We start from the raw sequence: 20253 nt of genomic DNA, 5'->3' as shown, positions 1-20253 counted from the left end.
TTTTTCTAAAGTATGAATCTTGCTTTCAAAACTCTTATTTCTTCTTTCAAGCACGTTGACCATGTTTTCTAATTCATGATTTTTCTCAATGACTTCATTCATTCTCTTTCTGTGTTGGATCACTGCTGCAGTATTGCTTTCTCTTTCCTCTTGCAATTCAACTGTCAATTTGTTCGCAAGAGCTTTTTGTTCTGAATACATTTTTCTTGAAAGAAGCAATTCTGATTCTGTGGATGACAGTTTTGCTGATAAAGAATCAAATGCTGACTTCCTTTCTTCCAAAGTCGACTTTAAGTGATCAATCTTGACTTGTGTACTTCTGTTTAGCTGTTCCTGGCTGGATCTCTGTTGATCAATTTCTTCTCTCAGGTTTGTGACCTAAGAGGTATAAAGAGGTAAAGTAATGCATACAAATTGCTCACATGAAATAAAATGAATACAAATTGCTCACATACACGCTTCTTCTCTGGAATTGCACTTGAGGGCCGCACATTTCCCTTTGATTATTAAGTAATACCTTTTTTGTTTTGGTGACCTATTTTTCAGGGGTTGATAAACACTGGGTGTATTTTAGTCTTAAGGTAAAATTTTGTTGAATCCCTGAAAATCATCAAAGTTTCACCAACTCAGTAACAAAAGGTCTTTTAAAAAATACTACTAGGTAAAAAATACTAGGTCACTTCTACATTTTCCCACGTGTGTGCTTTATCAGTTTATATACCCTAGTGTGTAACAAGACTCCTTTGTAGTGTACTCGACTCACTGTCAAAAGTTTTACATAATGCACGCTGCAACACTAGGTAGTAATGACTATGGGGTGGTTGTAAAATTTTGAGTGTTGTAATTAAGGTTAAATCTGTTTCATTCACTGTGTGTATCAATGCTAGTACCTTTGCAGTCATATTTCTCATCTGTGGTTAAATTTTTTACCCTTGGGTTTTATTACCTGATACAGCAACCTCCACCGGTACTTTCAGACCACAAATACACTTATTGCGTTCACGAAGTGTAACGCAATCCTAATCCAGTCTGTATCAACATTTTTTGGGACGGATTTGTTTGCAGATTTGCCCCACCCCCCACCCCCTCACAGCAGGGGCAAATTACGTCATGCATGCATGTGCGCAGTCATGTCACATGTATAGATTCGAGGCAAGAGTTCAAAGCTGCTGTCTGGCACTTTGGTGCTGTGATTTACGTCAATACACGTAGGTAACTCAACCCTTGTCATCAAGAGTGAATATTTTGTAGCTCAGCGACGGCAAATGGCCATGAATTGTGATCAAAAAGCAAATTGTTTGGGTTGTGTAGCTTGGCAAATGGCCAGGATATGTGGTTAGAAAATAAAATTTCCCCAGTCGTAGTTTGGACTAGCTCGGCAAGTGACCATGATTTGTTGTCAGAAAACAAACTTTCCTTGTTGTAGCTTGCCAAAAGGCTGTGTTTTACGTTTAGAGCTAATTTAACATTTCGTATTATGCATCAGTCAATTCCAGCAGTGCCCATCCCCGCCCCCGGGCAACCGCGGGGCATTTGCTCACGTTGTCAGTACCGGGGGTGGGGCATCTGCAATTTTATCGCGGCCCGGGGGCTAGGCATTTGCGTACCCCGGGCATTTGACACACGTGTTTTCGAAAGTGCCATGGATGAGCGTTTGTCGAACAATGACTTGTCTGTCAAGCACTAGAGAAACTTGTAGATGTTTTAAAGGTGTGTTTTCTCAATTTTAGATATATCTTCATTACTTGTAAGCATATAAATATAAGCGACAAGGTGAACTATATTTTGTTTATCACAAAACAATCACTGACGTGAACACGACTATTTTGCATTTCGCATTCAAAACTAGCCTAGCATTTTTTAAATTCATGAAAGTGGAGTTAAAATACTTAAGGTTTGCGAATTCAAATGATGCGATCTTCAAGAGAGATCTTGCGAGCTTAAAATGCAATGCATCACCATTTGAAATGTCTTGATTCTTTACAGAAAAAGTAGCCTGCGAAAACAGGCAACTATCATCGCTCGTTGCTGGAGGCACGTTTGCCGCGATCCCAGCTATCCTCTAGCAAACTGTTAAAAACAAATATAAAGAAATAAATATAATCAGAATCAACTAACACGTACTGTTGTCCTTGAAGTCTTCCCGTTGCATTAAAATACTGAACAGCTGAACGTTTCATTCACTGATTAATAAAAAAACTGCAGAGGTGTTGGAAGGCGACGATCCCGGGGGCGGGGCATTTGCCCTCTTTCTTCGTCCCCACCCCGGTGCATTTAGACAGCTTATGTGTCCCCACCCCGGGGAATTTGCCCATTTATTTAAAAAAAATGCTAATGCCTGCGGGTTAGCCTGGGGGGGGGGGGGGGGGGGGGAGAGAATGGGCACTGCTGGAATTGACTGACGCATTACAACAAGATGTAAATTTGAGCAATCAAAGCAAATACAAACACAAGGTAAAATTTTCAAGGTAAGTGTTGGTGACAAGCTGTCTGGCAGGGTCGGCAGGTCAAAAATTTTCATTCTCAAGAAATATTTATCACAAGTGTTGGCGATCTGAAATTGAAGTTTGAGTTTCGCAAATAGTTATATACATAAAATGTCTTTCTTCGAAAATACTTTGTCCAGTACAAGTTAAAACTTTATTATAAACATTTTTACGGGTTGCTGCTGCGGGATATAATTTATTCATCGCTAGTTCAACTTCACGTGCAAATCATTATCTGTCATTCAATCAAACTTTGTTGACCAAATATGCAGTACGCGCGTGAATGTACTGCTATAATCTTTGATTTCTACTAGTTCAATTAATATATGTACAAAAACTGTCGCACAAATCTGGGTATAATTTGAAGCTTTCAATAAGCAGATGTTCACAAAGACTGTTATCACACAATGTAGAGTTCAGAGACTACCATGGGAATTTGGACAAAACTTGTCAGTGCCACCAATCCTTGAAGAAATGTGGAAATTAAGTTAAGTCAGTATGCCAATGACACAACAGTTATATTAGACCGGTTACGTTAATATCTCCTTTCATCCCTTACAATGCTTGACGATTTCAGCAAAGTCTCTGGCCTCAGACTCAATGATAAGAAAAATGTAGCTCTATGGATCGGTGCAAGTATTGGAAATGATAAAATTCTGTTATCAGGAAAAGAATTTAAATGGCCACAAGACAAGGTAAAATCCCTATGGCTATGGATTTCAACAGATCCGAAATATCTGTATCTTTAAACTACAATGAGAAACTTGAAAAAGTTAAAGAAATCTTAAGATGCTCGAAATACCGCCGACTCACAATGTTAGCAAAAATCACTATTATCAAGTCATTAGTGATCTCCCAATTAGTTTATCTACTCTCGCCTCTTTGCTCAAACTACAATGTTTTAAATGAAATAAACGATTTACTCTACACTTTTCTCTGGAACGGTAAAGGCAACAAGATAAAACGGAAGGTAATGATCAATGATTTCGGTGTTGGTGGCCTAAAAATGATTGATATTAGCTCCTTCAATAAATCTCTCAAAACCACTTGGATTAAAAAATAGTTAGATAAAAATAACAAGGGAAAATAGAAAATCGTTTTTGATGTAGCCCTCAAAAAATATGGCTGTCAAAACTTTTTTCCTACAACCTCAACGTTAGAGACACCTCATCGACAATAACAACTTTGGATGCCTTTTTAAAAGAACTGTTAGGAATCTGGGCAGAACGTAACTTTGAATCTGAAATAATATCGAAAGATCACTTTCTGGATCAACCACTTGGGCATGACTCCCTAATAAAGATAGTAAACAAGACAGTCTTTTTTAAAAATTGGTTTACAAAGAGAATAACTCGGGTGAAACATCTTTTATAATAATAATAATAATAATTTATTGATTTATAGTGCGCTTTTTAACATACCAGGTGATCAAAAGTGCATTACAACAATAAATAACCTAAAACTATACAAGTATTAAAAATCTACAATCAAATTTAAAAATAAAAATTAAAAAAAAAAACACTACATCATTTATTTATATATATAGTGCCAGAGAAACTCCTTTCTTTCATTAAATGATTTCCGCTGTAAGTATAAAATAGACCCTCGCCCTCTCAGCTTCTACGGATTAATATCGGCTGTGAAGTTTCTACAGACTGACTCTAATTTTCAAGATTTAAAGAACACCAACTTCGAATATGAGCCACTTACAACAAGAATTTTTCAAGTCAAAAAAGCAACTACATTAATACATAAAAAAAAATCAGTCAAGTCAAAAGAAGAGGCTAGAGGATTGTAGCCTACCAATAAATGACAAAGTAAATTGGACTGCTGCCTATCTTTTGCCTAAAAAGAGCACTAAGCTAATAGAGTTTCAGTTTAAATTCTTACGTAGACGCGTACCAACCAATAACTTCTTCAGATTTTGTCACACCTACTCTGAGTCATTAATTCATCTTTTTTGGTCATGCCGCCAAACATCTCACATTTGGAATAAAGTTACTGAATGGCTGAGAAACTTAAATTTACTTCCTAGAGATTATGCTGTGACAAATGTTACTGCTTTGCGTCTGAGACCAGATATCTCTCAATTTGGACTCCTTATAAATTACTGCTTTCTATTAGCATGATATCACATATGGCTCACTACAACAAAAGAAGATCGTCCAAATCTTACGCATTTCTTATGCACAATAAAATCACAATATGAAATAAAAAGTGGAGACACAAAGAAATGGAAACCTCTCGCAGGATATATGAGGATTTAATTAATATTTTAGATTATATTTTCTATACCTAACTGTATTTATCTCTTACCCATTTGTCTATTTCTAATGTCCAGTCAGGTGCATAGCTCATTTTATCTATAATGTACCACATGCCTTCGGTCTGCTTTTGTTTCTATAGTACAACCTCAAGCTGTAATGATAATTATCTATTTTTCTCCTTTTGTGTACTGTAAGTTGTGTAGATATTGTAATTTAAATAGATGAATGTAAATAATTAGAGCAATATAATGTAAGTAGAGTATAGTGTTGTAAGTAGTCTAAAGAGTGTACTGTTCGTAATTGTATAGTAAGTATTACAAGTTTCCCTTGTGTTATTCCAAATAAAAATAATAAAAATAATAAAAAAAATCCTTAAAGAAGTGTTTTGCACTGAAACAAGCTAATTTGACTTCTGACTTGTGGTCTCACAATAGACCTGCTTATACAAGGAATTTGTGGAATGTTGACAAAATTTAAATCTCTCAGAGTAATTATAATGATGGTCATTCAGTAAATACTTCTGAGTTGACTGTTATTCGTTGATGAGCATTAAGCGTCTGTCGTTGTTTTTTGGTTTCAGTGTTACATCTCTCTCGGTGATCACTCACTATTCCCTGGTGAAAGACCTGTTACTCTCCTTTCAGTCATGCTGTATCATCAAATTTAAAGGGAGTGCATCTAGGCAGGAGCCCCTCCTGACGTTTACAAACAATGCACTAGGCCATTTTCATTTTTTATGGCGCGAAACTTGGGGCAGAGTAGCCAGGCCCGTGTGTCTGAGATCCAGACCGTAAACTTTGCGCAAATTGACATAGCCTGATGTTGCTTCTCAGAGTTCTGTTGATGGCAAAAATCATAAACATGGTACACTAGGTCTCCAGCGGTGATTCCTCACAATTATTGCATTGCATATCCCTACTGCGCACGATTTTCACATCGATAGTGTGCACACACAGGCGCGTGCACAACATCAAGAGATTTCCTTCAAAACCTCTTATGACATATTCTAAGGAGACAAGATCCACACTCGATCTACCTAGCGACACTCTTCAACTTCTTTGTTCCTGTGATTGACATGATCGTGTTAGAATTTTAATGGTTTCTATTACCATAGAAAAGTTGACAAGTCTGTAACAGGTGTTTATTGGCTTTATTTTTACATGCAACAGTAGTCAGACTGCAAATTGACTCACTGATAAGGATAAAAAAATTCAGACAGTCTCTGAAAGAGTGGACAAAAAAAGAAACTCAAAGAAAACTTGAGAATTACCATGTTTTGCTTGCATTGTTTGCCTGATTTCAACTGTCTTATGTCCTTCTTCCCGCATGAAAAAATCAATAATTCCCATACCCCACCACAAAAAAATCACCAACTTCTTGCCTCCCGCTGACCCCTTGCAATCCTGCATCCCACCTTCAATTCTGCATCTCAGCAGCAAAAAAAGGCTCATCCCACATCTCACCAACCCTTTATTAGTACCTCATCCAATCAGTAGTTTCTTTGCTTTTTGGGAATGACTAATCTCTTGATCTGTTGCATTCACATTTTTCTGCCAGGAGTGATGACTTACAAGAGCTTAAAAGCAACAGCACTGACTGGTACATAACAGGGTGTCCACTAAGGGAAGCTGGTGATCAGAGAGGCAAGAAGAAAAGCTTCAACTGTAAATAATCACGATCATGATCAGGTGTACAAAACGTATTTTTAGGCAGGAGGCTTTTGCATTAAGTAGGGATTACATAGAGGTATTACATGGCCATGCTTCGAGTGTTGAAAAATATTTTACAAGCGAGCGCAGCAAACGAGTGAAATATTTATAAACATGAGAACAGAAATTCGAATCTCCAAGCGATGTCATTTTCTTTTTATTATATTAATTTTCACAATACATAACTGTCAATGTTTTTGGTGTTTTTTTAATGATTTTCGACCACTTTCTGAAGATTTCCGAAGATTCTCTGGACAAACATTTCTGAACAATTTCCGAAGGTTTCCGAAGATTTCTTAAATTTTTTGAAGATAACCAAAGATTGTCAAAGACTTCCAAAGAAGATCAGAAGATGTTTGATCATATACCAACAAATTTATGTGCAGTTTATGGGACAAAAATGTTATCAAAAATGAAATCTTCACGAGTGGATGTGGATAGAAATGATATCCTCACATGTGGGATATCATTTTTATTGATTTACTACCCTTCAGTGTACCATTAACTTTTGAATAATAAAAGTATATACCTCCTGATGTTTGAGTTCCTGTGCCTTTTCTAATTCTCTTGTCAAAGCTTCAGTTTTGGCCCGGTGCTCCTCAAAAGTTACTTGTCTGTCACTGTTTTGTTGGATGGCGACAGACAATGCATGGACAATGTCTTGAGGAATGTTATTGCCTAAACAAGAGAAACAAAATAATCCATGAACTTACCAATAGGTATTATCTCAAGTTTCACCTGTTTTAATCACTCAGAAGATAAGTCAACATTGAATAATTAAGTGTAACACCTGTGTTTTTGTCACAAACTGTTTACATTTTAGGACCAAAACATTGTCATGATACTAACCCATTGACTCCTGGATTTTCCCAAAACACTGAAATCTAATGCTTATTTTTGGCTCTTTTCCAGGAAAATATTGCCAAACAATTCAAACTTCACAAGGTGTATAGTTTGGCTACCTGTCTAGGGAAAACTTTGGGCAAGATAGTTTTGGGTCAAAAAAATGTACAACCTATGTTAAGTTAACATGAAATGAATGGGATCATAAAAAGTTGCAGGTAATATTTTGAATGGTGATCTGATTTACGCTTTGCATGTTCAGTGGAACCCACCTTTTGGTCACCTCATTAATACGGTCACCTTGTTATTACAGCCACATTCTTTTTGTCCCAGCCAAAACGGCCATACATACTGTACATTTTCTTACATGAAAATCCTGTTATTGCAGCCACCCCATTAATACAACCATTGGCCACAATCTGAAATACCAGCCTGTATAATCCTTTATGATTTTACCCCGTTTATATGGCCACTCAAACCAGTTATGTTCATCTTTCCATTGTTAATACCGGTATGTACTGATTGAAGTTTCAATTTTTTATAAATTATATCAGCATTCTAGATGGTTATTAAAGAACAGTTGTTTAGATGTGCAATTATTATATATCTATTAAGACGTCACTCAGTTTAGACCAATCATGACATTTGACCCTATCCCATTATACCGCCACCCTGTTAATACAGCCAAATTTTCATGGCCCATTGGTGACCATATCAATGGGTTCCACTGTATATACAGGTGCTAGTGCTTAAAATAGTTCATGGCTAAAAAAAATCCACTCTTAATCAACACTTACTTTGGTTTAATTTGAATGAGACTGTTACTGTAAGAGCATACAACACAGCCAGCATAAGTAAAGTACATGTCATAATTCAGTATTCAACATAACTGACACGACAACGAACACAAAAATAAGTTCAAAAATTCTCTGGCTGGACAGAATGTATGGGTCATGCTTGTTGACAAAACAGAAAATTCTAATCAGGACAATCACTGCATGTACAAGCCACAACTGCTGCTTACTTAAAACCTTCAATCTTTTTATATTAATTTTCTATCGTAGTTTGGTTGAAAAAATCCCCATAATTTTGTAAGTAGAGACCTAGTAAAGTTCATTTTCCTGTTTATGAGACAATTTTCTTGAAATTGAACTCCTATGCATTTGGTGATTTCAATGCCTTGCTGAAATTAACTCAAAAGATTCAAACAATACACTGTGAAATCATATTCTAAAATTCAAACAATTAAAATCACCACCTGATTAAATTCAGGTAGTGAGATCAGCAACTTTTCATTTTAGACCTCTCTCTGGAGTTTGGACTCAGGAAGATGGCTGAAATTGAGACTAACAAAGCAGCAACAACCAACTAACCAAGTTGTTTACATAAAATTTCAACTTTTCCAAAGAGCCCGTTGATTTGTTCTTTTTTATTTTGCCATTTTTCTTCATGTTTCCCTCTTCTCTTTCTTTGTTTTGTGGTTAGATTATAGCCTTTCAGTTCCCTTTTTTCCAAATAGAAAAGCAAAACACTGGAATTAAATATGTCAAGGACAATTTTTTTTATGTATACAGATATCTGTAAATTATTTGCAAAACACCACACATTTGACGCCTTGGCCCACTATAATTGGCTCCTAAACAACCTTCACTGACAGATTAATTTCCTCTGATTTTCTCAGGGTTTTCACACAGAGAAGTCGTCTGACAGTTATAGTGCTTTATATATATTAAAATAACCTGATATCTTTAATTACTGGTAACCATCAGTTCATTTTGTTTTGCATAAAAATAAGCCAAAGGTGGAAAGAGGCTTTGCAGGACAAGACCTTTAATTTAAAGTACTTGGCTGCTACTGTTATTCAATCAGATTGTTTTATAGAGGTCAGATTCTCTGAATACATTTGCAGGTTATGAGGCTGGAAAATAAGATATATAAATAGAAATCAAACAAATAATAGTCAAGCTCTACCATGCGGAATTTAAAGCATTTTTCAAAAAATCTAGAAATGCCGACGGGAGGGGGGATTGGGGGGGGGGGGGGTGGGGAGATTGAGAGGCTTGGAATGAACCTTTTCAGCAATAAGGATTCTTTAGTTTCAAATAGCTATTCTGAGTGCTCAGGGGGCAAATCGTGCACTTGTTTTATATAACAAGACAGAATATTGCATGCTTCCCTAAACTGTATAACAACAAACAGACAGCCTGAGTGCGTTCTTCGCCATTGATTTCTGTATTTATTAAATCCATTTTGAAATCACTGGTTATCCTTGCAATCTGATTGACTCTCGGTGGTGCAATTTATTCACAAATCGCACTATTTTTTGCTCTAAATTGCATCTTTTTCTCAGCCAACGAGATTGGGACAGTAAAACAAAACAACCAATCAGATTTCAAGGTTAGTTTAAAGTACTCAATAAAATTTCAGGAGAATGAGAGACAAAAAGGCCATTTTGTGGAGAATTTTGCAACTACTATTGCCAAAACTTTGTTGTTATTGTTTTTTCCAAAAAAATGTTGACGAATTTAATTAACTACAATTTCTGAATGAAGATTATGAGCTCCTTCAGGCTGAAGACCTACTTTAATGGAAGTTTCCAACTTTCAGTGTCCATTTCAATGAATATTTTGGCGATTTTTCTTCAACATCTGCGAATGATACCGAGTCAAGTAAAACATAAACAAACGAAAACCACACAACAACAAATTCAGAACCATCTCAAGAAGGTAGATGTTTCCAAGTTTCTGGTAGTTTTAAACGAAGCAACAAAAGAGCTCAACTCTGTCGCTGTGAATAAACATAGTCAAAATACACCCCACTGCACAAAACAGGGAATGAACAAACATCTTACAAAGCCAGTGCCAGACCCGCCATCTTAGAAATATCTTGAAACAAATGGCCCTGCAAGAACTTGACAAGGTCCTGAGTATTGAGTCCTATGCCGAGGTCACAAAAAGAAATGGAGATGATAACGAGCTGGACCCTTAAAATCATGCCATTAAACTGTATTTAAAAGAAAAAAACATACTATCCACAGGGCATCATGCACTTGAGGGAGTTTCACAACTCAAAAGAAATCCATCGCAGAATAACACAGGATGCACCTTCAAATTCCTTCTCCAAAGACAATGAGAAGTCTCAGCCTCAACCACAGAAGAAAGGAAGGCCTTCCATCATTGATTCAGGCAACAAGAATTGAACTTTTCTACCTGAGGTAGACTATTTTCCTTCTGACTTCAGAACCACATGTTTCTTTGTCATGCTCAAATGAGTTTTCGTGACATCATTTTGCATATTAAATGAGACGTAAAGGCGTTTCCAGTTCCGTAGCCTGTGTGGCAAGCGTTTCTGTGGGGTTCAGGAGCAAAGAATTACAGCGCAAAAAATGGAGCAAGTAAAAGAGGGGGCAGGGGGAGGGGAAGGAAGGAAGGAAACGCTTGCAGACAAACCCCTGGATTTTGAAAACCACCCACTTGGTCTTTCATACCTGAGTGTGCAAACTGAGATTTCATGCTGTCATCGGCTGTCATAAATTGACCAATAAAATCTTTGGCCTTCTGCAGCGGAAGTGAACTTTGAGCCAAAACAAACTTTAACTTGTCAAAATATGTCTGAAACAATGAGCGCACGGAGGGAACGGAGAAATCTCGATGACTCCATGCAACCAAGGCAGGCTTTGAAATTGCAATTTCAAAGTTAAATTTGGTAATTTATAATCAAACTTTATTTCTACTCAATCTGTCTAAAAGGAAGGACTGCAAGGGTGACATTTTAACACAAATCTGCAAGTTAAGTTAAAAAAGTGAGAAGTTAAAATGTGAGAAATATTCAAGTTGTGTTTGTAATCCTTGTGCTTGCAAGATTCGAAATCTTGGATCACTGTATTCATTTGTCCAGGAATCGATACAAGGTAAAATTAGCAAGTCAACTCCTACAAAGGCAACTCCAGTAAAGATGCGTTTGCTGGAAACGCCAGATCCACAAATCGGTTCGAGTGTTATCACCTGTGACAAAAACAAACAACGGAAAGTCTTCTCGGAAAACTTTGGAATTTGGGGAAGAGAGGCTTCAAACATCTAAGAGGGAAAATAACGATAATCTTGACCAGTATCTAACTAAAGATACCATAATCTTCCCCTAGGTGGCCTCCAAGTCAAAGTTGTTTTTAGAACCAACACTGGAAATGTCCTCGTAGGAATTCCCTGTGACAAGACAATTAAATATTTGGTAAGGCAAATATGTGACAAAAACTGGCATGCCACAACTAACACTATATAAACAAATCATTCAGAATTGTACCCAGAGGTTCTAAATGCTGTCAGCAAAAATCCTTCTAATGAAATGTCAGAGTACCTATAAAGACATGTTGCTATGTAACAAGCCAGACGAAATCACTAGGTTTTCCCATGCAGTGGTGGAAATTTTCTGTCCTGTGGTTTATTATCTTGCCCTTGGTGCATGTGGCATTCAAGAAAGTGATGTTAAAATTAAAGGAACAGCTGCAAATTGTGTCACACTTGCTTCTGCAATAATGTGCAGGCTTCGAAAAACCAAAGCGTTGGCATTGCACTACAGGATTTCTACCCTACTGTCGAAGCTGACGACTAATCCTCATTTGGTGAGGAAAGTTACAGCGTTTTGTAAACAAGCTTTGAATGCATCTTCCCCTTGATCAACACATGTCAATAATATTGGACTAGCCCATCCAATCACAAGTCCCCTTCGCTGGCGAACGGGGATTTCCAAAATCCAGGGGTTTGTCTGCAAGCATTTCCTTCCTTCACCTCCCCCACCCCCCTCTTTCTTTCTTTTTTTAGTTCTCGCCCCATTTTCCGCGCCGGCAAAACACAGAAAATCCTACTCCTCGGTCTTTCTCTGCTTCCAAACCCCATGGAAACGCTTGCTATGCAGGCTACCCATTCCGCTTTTTTTTTAATAAACCAGCGACTGGAACAATACACCAAAAATCTAAAATTTTAAGGCGATAAAATTGTCCAATTCCAAACTGGATGTAATAAAGTGGCAATTGAACTTCATGTCGTGCAATTTTGGTCTGAAATCATATGCGTGATTTCAAAATCGAACGAGTGCACGGCATGAGTTTGATTTGACATCACAAGTATGATTTCAGACCAAACTTGCACTCCTCTCAGTCCAATTACCATTATATATATTAACCAATAGCCTCCATTTGGCATGAAAATGTGCCCGGATAATATTTTGTTCAGACACTGTCTGTTCTGAGAAGCACGCAGTTTTCTGCGAGTAAAGCTTGTGGAAAACTGAGAGTTTCGAGGAACAGATAATGTCCAAGGGTAAATAACTGAGCATATTTGTAAAGTAAAATAGGGGCTGTTGCATTTATTATCCTTCAAACATTTTTTGCATTAAATATACACAAATGGGTAATGTCACTCAAACAGTCCCAAGTTTTAGCTGGGGCATGTTGAGTAATGTAATAAGTTTAGACAAATCATGTGCAAACGAAAATATTTGATGGATTATCATAAATCAGCAATCATTCCACAAGCTCACATTGGATGAGATGATAAATAGTCAACAAGGCCCATAGCTCTGACTTGGCTGTAATCATCTCATATCCAACAAGCATAAGTGGAATAATTTTTTTCTTAAAAACACACCCAAAATATAGAAAACTAAAATAAAAATAAAAAAGCCAAAAAAAAAAATTACACCTTCACGTATATGGAATGTCCTACACTGTATAAAATAAACTATAGCTTCCATTTGGCTCAGAAATATCCTCAGATATTTGTCTGCAGACATTATCTGTTCCGAGAGCTTAAAGGAACAGATAATGTCCAAGGACAAATATTGGAGCATATTTTTGGGCTAAATGGAGGCTATTGTATTTATTATCCTTCAGATATTTTTCACAGCACAAGTAGTTTCCAAAATTGGGGAATATCCAGGTGATATTCCCCAATTTTCAAAACTGAGCGTGGTTTTAGATGGGGAATATTCAGTCACATGATGCATTTAGACCAATTACATGCAAGCAAAAATATTTGATGGATTAAAATCGCTCATATCATGATGACTTATTAGCCAATGAAAACTCTTGAACTGCGTTATCCAGTTATTTCTATACATCTTGTAAATTTATATCGCATTCCTACAAGACCGAATCTGCTTACCTGTAAGTTCTAATCCTACAAGTCTTTTGTTGTACTTCAAAGCCTCCAACAATTCCCTTCCTCCAAGAAGGCCGATGTTATTCCAGCGCAAATCTAGACCTCTTAAACACTGGTTACGTTTCAGTGCAACGGCGATTTGGCTAGCCCCTTCATGTGTGATCTGATTGTTTCTCATATCGAGAAATAATAAAACTTGATTGACGGCTAGTCCCTCGCAAACAGCTCTCATTCCATTATCCCACAAGCCAAGAGAGTTCCACTCGACGAGAAGACTCCGAACACAAGTATTTTTCTTCAGGAACTGACCCAGAACTTCCGCTGCCCCAGAGCGAATGTTGTTTCCTTTCAAGTTCAATCTTTTGACAGCCTTGTTCTCCATCAAGCCTCGAAGAAGAATTTTGCTTGATTCTTCGCTCAGCAAACAGTCAGAAAAAGATAGCTCTTCAAAGAAGAGATCGTCTGTAAGAGCATCAACAAACGCATTACAGTCTTCTGGAGTTAGGTTATACGATGAGAGATCCAACTTCGTCATATCGTCAGAAGTCAAATTCCCTTCTGAACACATTCGAATGTGTTTTAAAATAACCTCTAATGGGTATAGATGATGTTCTCGACATATTCGAGTATAGCGTTTATGAAATTCCTCCATCTTCTGCAAATATTTTTCCTTGTACTCAGAGAACAAAGACTACAAAGGGACGCTGCCACAAGTGGTAACGGACGCTAGACCCACATCAACTACGTCAAATATGCTATGTTCAGGTGTCTGCAGCCAGCAAAAGGAATGCAGTATTCATTGCGGTCTGATTGTCATAGCAACGCACCAACAGTATGAATAGTGGCCTGCATTACTAATTTTCATCTTTCTGGCCATCTTTCTATATACCACGTAGAGCAAGCATTTGTTTTCTTTTCTGTATTCTAAGCTGTAAGGTACTTTGTACTACAAGGTGTAAAAGACATATTTAACAACTAATTAGAATTAATTTTCCGAGCGTTCCATTCACAAAAAAATCAACAAGTGGCGTTCTTCACAGAAAGGAAGAATGCAAAAGAACAGTGGATATGACGCGTTGCGTTTTAATTTTCGATCTCAGGGTGAATTTAATGCTGCACAAGATTTGCTTCTTTCTCGAAGCGATTGCTTCTTAAAATCCAAGCGAGTGCGTGACAAAGTTCGCAGTGAAGAAGAACTGAGGAAGAAAACTCCATGGGATATCAGCCCCCCTGACTTCACACTTCAAATCTACCAACCAAAGCCGCCGAAACGAAATAGCAGGAAGGCCATGATACCAGGATACAACGAAGAGGAATGGAATAAAAAGGCAAAGGAAAGAAGGAAACAGCACATCGAGTTCAAACGTATTCAATTACCAAAAATACTTCAGCCTTCGGTGTCAGACAAAGCACCGTTCTCTACACAGTTCCGAATTCCCGACTCTCACACAGCTAAACTTATGTACGTCAGGAATGGTATTCACAACCGTGAGCCTTATGTGACACCAGGACCTCATGCCTTCAGAGGAGATGATTTCAGACCAGTAAGTGCTTCCATTGTTAAATAAAAGACGTACATGTAAGCTTATATCTGGATTTTGTTATAGTGTAAACCCAGTTTAATTGTTAATTAATTCATTTCAGATAATTGCATTATAATAACAATATAATTCATATAACAAAAATGGGAAGCCAAGTTGAACTGATTTTAGAGTTTTCAGAGCAGTAACGTGTGTAATTTCTTTTTCAAAGTTTTTTTCCACAGAATGTTCTAACATTAACTTTGAAGTTATTAGGCAGGGGGGGGGGGGGTCCTCTCCTGCGACAGGACTCTGCACAAGGTGAGAGCCAGCGAGTCATGCAAAGCTGACTGATGCAAGCTATTTCAGTTTATAGGCTAAAAAAAAAAGATTTGCCTTAGTAAGCTGGTGGTTTGCCTTATAGAACCAGTGGATTACTGGCTCGTGTGGCTTGCTTGCTGGGCAGCTGGAAAATAGCCTAAATAACTCACCTGCTAGCCCTCTGTTTAATTTAGTCTAAATAGCACTCTGGTAAGCCTAAGTTAACTTAGCTTGTGGTTAGCCTTTTTATTGGGGTTAAGAATCCTGGCTCGCATGCCTTGCCAGCCTCACTGGCTCACATATCAATAACACCCCTTATGACAGGAGCAGGGATGCTTGAAATATATCTCTTTCAGCAGTGAGCTGGTATCACTTAGGTTAACAAGACGTTTTGAGGTTTTGACTGAAGAAATTAAGCCTTCATCAGCATTCTTAAAAGAGCCAGCTGAATGACCAGCTATCAAGTGGTTTAGTTGTTCTCACTATACCAGCAAATTGCAATGGTTATCACTACTATGTTACAACAAATCACAGGTCAAGTGACTTAATCTATCCTCAAATAAGAGCATTGTAATATGATGTATCACTTCAAAACTACATAAAATATAATAAAGTTATGAACACTTAAGGTCAGATGCACGGGTTACAGTATTATGTAAAATTGTGGGTTAAAATAATTATTTTTTCAGTCATAGCACCAAACCTGGTGCTAAAATATGCAGAAAACTGCTTGTAGAATTGCTGATTTACTTTCTCTGTAAAAATTGGCAAGTTTGGGGTCCCATATTTTTATGAGGTTGCAAAAGATTTTGCTCATGCTTATGCATCGGTAAAAAAGGTCCATTAACTATTGACTTAATTCCAATCCAGCTGGAGAATCCAAAGAAGTATGGTTTGCCAGAGTTCACCACTAATTATGACCATGACCCTGGTAATCTGAAGTTCCACTCCAGAACATTAAATGTATTATACGATCGTAAGTATCACCTGCCTCATTTTCCCAAACATTATCTCATATAACAGTAGGATGCAGCCTTCCTTTGTGTACTCTGAGTCAACAAAGATATGACCCAGCTTTTATCATTTTAAATCAAGAATAGTACTCCTTGAAATTGTAAAATTGAACTGTCTTGCTCTTCAAATAGGAGTGAACATGCTTTTAAAATTTATGAATTTTTGAAATTTAAACCTTCAGAAATATTTGGAAATGCACCTGAATCTCAAAAGTGATCTAAATTATTATCAACAATAATATTATATGATTGTACACTCAACTTAGTATAGTTTTGTCAGTGATAAATAAGAAGCATCAACAGGATATTTACGAATCTTTTTTACAGCCTACAAAGATCAGGAGTTTTTAAATTCCAAAGACGGGTATAGAAAACAGATGATAACATACAAAGAACAGGAACCAGACTGGGATAGTGCACTCATCTTACAAAAAGGGGTATGCCTTACCTTAAGTGACAAAAGGACATAATTTACTTGCCCTGTTGGTTAAATGATATTTTAGAGTAAATCGAGGTAGTTACTCCCCAACCTACTTATTTCTATTTGCTTGTTTGTTCATTCTTTACGTCATACCCCCTAGTATACTTTTAAACACTTTTCATGATTTACGTTTGATATTTTTGACACCTCTATATTAAAATAACTGACACAAAACTAAAAACAAAAATTTTCCTCTTGTCCTAGTTTAATTTTTACACAAGCATTCTCAGCTCAGGTGTTTTAAATAACCATGCATACATGTACACATACAGACCTTTAACAGTTATGGCACTAAATCTGTGAATTTATTATTGGACCAATCATTGCCAGTTTCAGCTAAACATTGTTCTTTGATGTCTCACTCGTGCAGCCGTACAAAAAAGGTCGCTCACCAAAAAGTGCTCTTATGGAACGGATAGCTAAACAACTGCCATGGTACTCAGCACAAGACAAGATCGAACAATTCAGAAGACCTGATATCTCTGACAACAAAACAGTTGACTGGTTAGCAGTGACAGCACACAGCAAAGAGTTCAATATGATCTAAAACAACAAGATCAAGGATGAACTGGAGTGCAAGAACATCTGAGATGCCATACGAAACATGCTATGGTTCATTAGTACAGCAGATTAATTAGGCAGTATTTTTGGACAATTATTTATCAATTCTGATAGATTAATCCATGATGGGAGGTGTGTTGTGAATTAAAATTTACACTGAGTACACATCAACTTAGACTAATTAAAACCTTACTTTTAGTATGCTGTAAGGAGGAAGGAAACAAACACCTTGGACCAAAGAGATACCTTACAACACTTATTGTGTTTTAAGTATATTTTAAATATTATGATTTATGCTTTCGTTGTTAAATTATCAACATAATATTTATTTAGCTTGGTCTTAAAATCCTTCATGGAAAGGTCAAGGTTTCGGTGCATAAGAATTATGGGTAAATGAACCAGTTGCCAACTTTTTTTTTCCTACAAAGGATTTAAGCCTGTTACATTGAACTATGGTCATTTATTTATTTGCTCTATTTAATGTCATTTGTATTATATAATACGGTCAACCCCCTGAAGGCAACCACCTGAAAATATGCCAGGTCTACATAGCTGGTCGCATTGTGGGTCACTTCTGAGAGGTCCACCCACCTACCGGTAGTCTAGATTGCATGAGTCATGCAGAAATCTCTAAATGCCTAGATCCCCACAATTTTCTGATTCAAACCTACAAAGCATCGAATCTGATTACACAACAACAAATTGATGCTCATTTCTATGCTCTAAACAAGTGGTCAGTCTTTATGAAGAACAGAGTTACACACAGAATACATCTAGTGCCAGGAGATTTCATAAACACATTTCTTGGTCTTTATTTAAGAAATAGAAAAGTTAACTTGAACCATGTTTCCATTGAGTTTTAGTATAAATCTACTAGCGTCTATCACGAATGCCGTTTGCTGATTGGCTACGATACTCACTATCTATTCTGTTGTAGATAGTGAGTAGCTTAGAAGTGTGCACTTATTAAGAATAATTATTACGGCCACTCTTTTGCGTTTTCAAAGTGTCTGTGAGGAGGATTTAGATAAAGTTCTGAACAGCTAATAGATTTATACTAATTAAAACAATTAGATTAATTGCTCTCAATTTCTATACGTGATAGTTGACGAGGGTGCAGCCAGAAATCTTGAGCCCATAGTTTAATTGTTTAAAAGAAACTTGAGTAGCAGCTTGGAGAAACAAGAAATGCGGCGGGAACACAAGCTGACAGGCAAGTGTTTCCACAACTTTTTTGAGTTTTCTTAAACTTCCATGGGTGTTTCAGTTAAGCAATTAGATTATGAGCTCAAGATTTATATCGGGTGATATCACGGATAGAAATCGAGAGCGAATAATCTAATCATTTTAGTATAAATCTACAAGTCATTTAAAACTTTATCTTAATCCTCTTGACAGACTTCCTCTTCACAAAATGCCAAAAAGAGGCCGTCATTTTCTTAACAAGCACACACTGCTATACTACTCACTATCTATCACAGAATAGATAGTGAATAGTGTAGCCAATCAGAGAGCGGTATTCATGATAGAACACTAGTAGATTTATACTAAAACTCGATAGAAACACGAAGAACGTTTTCTACTTCTTTTACATAATTTTGCAACGAAAAAAGGAAACAACTTGGTTACTTTGATCATCAAAATGTAAATTCTCTTTGCTCACACTATCATTACATCAACAGCTTGTGCTAGTTCTGTGTTTCCATCAAGTTTTAGTATAAATCTACTAGCATTCTATCACGAATGCTGTTCTCTGATTGGCTATGCTACTCACTATCTATTCTGTGACAGATAGTGAGTAGCATAGCAGTGTTCAGTTTCTAACAAAATGGCAGCTGCTTCTTTGCATTTTTGAGCTGTCTGTGAAGAGGATTTAGATAAAGTCTTGAATGACTAGTAGATTTATACTAAAACAATTGGATAATATTCACTCTTGATTTCTATGCATGATAGATATCTCAAGCTCATGATCTAATTGTTAAATTATAGAAACAATATTTTTGGGGGGCTATTTCTGATGTTATCTAATAGTGGTTAGGGTTGTATAACATTCCTAGTTTTTAACCTCCATGACTCTAAATGTGACCATGGTTGCTTACAAGAGGCAGTGGCTTTCAAGAAATTCAAGATCTGACCATGGTGATTTGAATAGAATATTTTGGTATAGTTGGAGCTCCCCTTGCAGACACCTGTATAACACACAGTTCACTTGCTCCTAGAGAAACCAGAATTCAAACAACATCTAGTTCAGTTTGCAATGTGGACATCTCTCTAATGTCAACTCAGTTCCTTAATTGTCTGTATTTAAAAGCTTTAACAGTATTTTGGCAAATTGGGTAACTGATTTTCAACTCAGCCTTTCAGGTGAAAGTACCTGTTCTCTCCAAGGGATAATTCAATAAAGGTAAGGGTAGCAGGAGTTTTCTTGAAAAACTACATGCAAATTCAGGAAAATAGTGTAGTTTATAAAGCTCTAGTTAAACTATTTTTATATCTTTACATGTTATTTTTACATTATTTATATTAATTAAAATAATATGTAACAACTTACAAGAGTCTTATGAAAATAAAAATAATGAGTGACAACAGTAAACTTATTTAAAAATAGATGAGTAACCAGGATAAGACATTTGGAAAAATAGAAAAACAATCTCTGGTGAAAAATTTGTTTAAAACGAGCTTTCGACTACCAGTCTGTAGTCTTTAACGAGTAGTTGATAGAAAGCGCGGAAGTTAAAATATATACTGAGGAAAGTGTGAAAAAACAAAATTATAATAAAAAAACAATAGAAATGCTTGTGTGCGAGTAAAAATGCTAATGTGAAGTTCAAAATAAAATTGAATATTGTCTTGGTAATTGTTTCGCATTATTGTCAGCATGCTTCGAAATTGCTGTG

At 36.6% G+C, this 20253-nt stretch overlaps 2 protein-coding genes across 2 annotated transcripts in view; one reads left to right on the top strand and one right to left on the bottom strand.

Annotated features, from left to right (window-relative positions):
* Positions 1-14195, bottom strand: part of LOC110053967 (leucine-rich repeat-containing protein 45-like) — a 15330-nt gene extending 1135 nt beyond the window's left edge. The window contains exons 1-3 of the mRNA XM_020760295.2: positions 13464-14195; positions 6992-7140; positions 1-378 (exon numbers count right to left, since the gene is read on the bottom strand). The exon at positions 1-378 is cut by the window's left edge and continues 1135 nt beyond it. Of these exons, the coding sequence (XP_020615954.1) occupies positions 1-378; positions 6992-7140; positions 13464-14112 (1176 nt within the window). The 5' untranslated portion in view covers positions 14113-14195. The remainder of the gene's footprint in view (positions 379-6991; positions 7141-13463) is intronic.
* Positions 14196-14273: 78 nt separating this feature from the next.
* LOC110053977 (putative uncharacterized protein C7orf78) lies at positions 14274-20213 on the top strand. The gene is made up of 4 exons (XM_020760304.2): positions 14274-15004; positions 16172-16277; positions 16642-16751; positions 17166-20213. Exons 1-4 carry the CDS (start codon positions 14510-14512, stop codon positions 17340-17342), a joined length of 888 nt encoding a protein of 295 aa, XP_020615963.1. The 5' UTR covers positions 14274-14509; the 3' UTR covers positions 17343-20213.
* The last annotated feature ends 40 nt before the right edge of the window (positions 20214-20253 follow it).

The sequence above is a fragment of the Orbicella faveolata genome, unplaced genomic scaffold, assembly GCF_042242905.1.
Source record: "Orbicella faveolata isolate gen_17 unplaced genomic scaffold, um_ofav_v1 contig_13, whole genome shotgun sequence".
Classification (NCBI taxonomy): Eukaryota; Metazoa; Cnidaria; class Anthozoa; order Scleractinia; family Merulinidae; genus Orbicella; species Orbicella faveolata.
Note: the sequence above shows the minus strand (reverse complement) of the source record. Positions and strands in the feature narration are given on the sequence as shown.

Bases quoted from the DNA above. Each gene is read 5' to 3' on its own strand.
- LOC110053977 (XM_020760304.2), top strand. From the start codon at position 14,510: ATGCAAAAGAACAGTGGATATGACGCGTTGCGTTTTAATTTTCGATCT. The intron at 15,005-16,171 runs GTAAGTGCTTCC...ATTCCAATCCAG, and splicing joins GAGGAGATGATTTCAGACCA to CTGGAGAATCCAAAGAAGTA. The intron at 16,752-17,165 runs GTATGCCTTACC...TCACTCGTGCAG, and splicing joins CACTCATCTTACAAAAAGGG to CCGTACAAAAAAGGTCGCTC.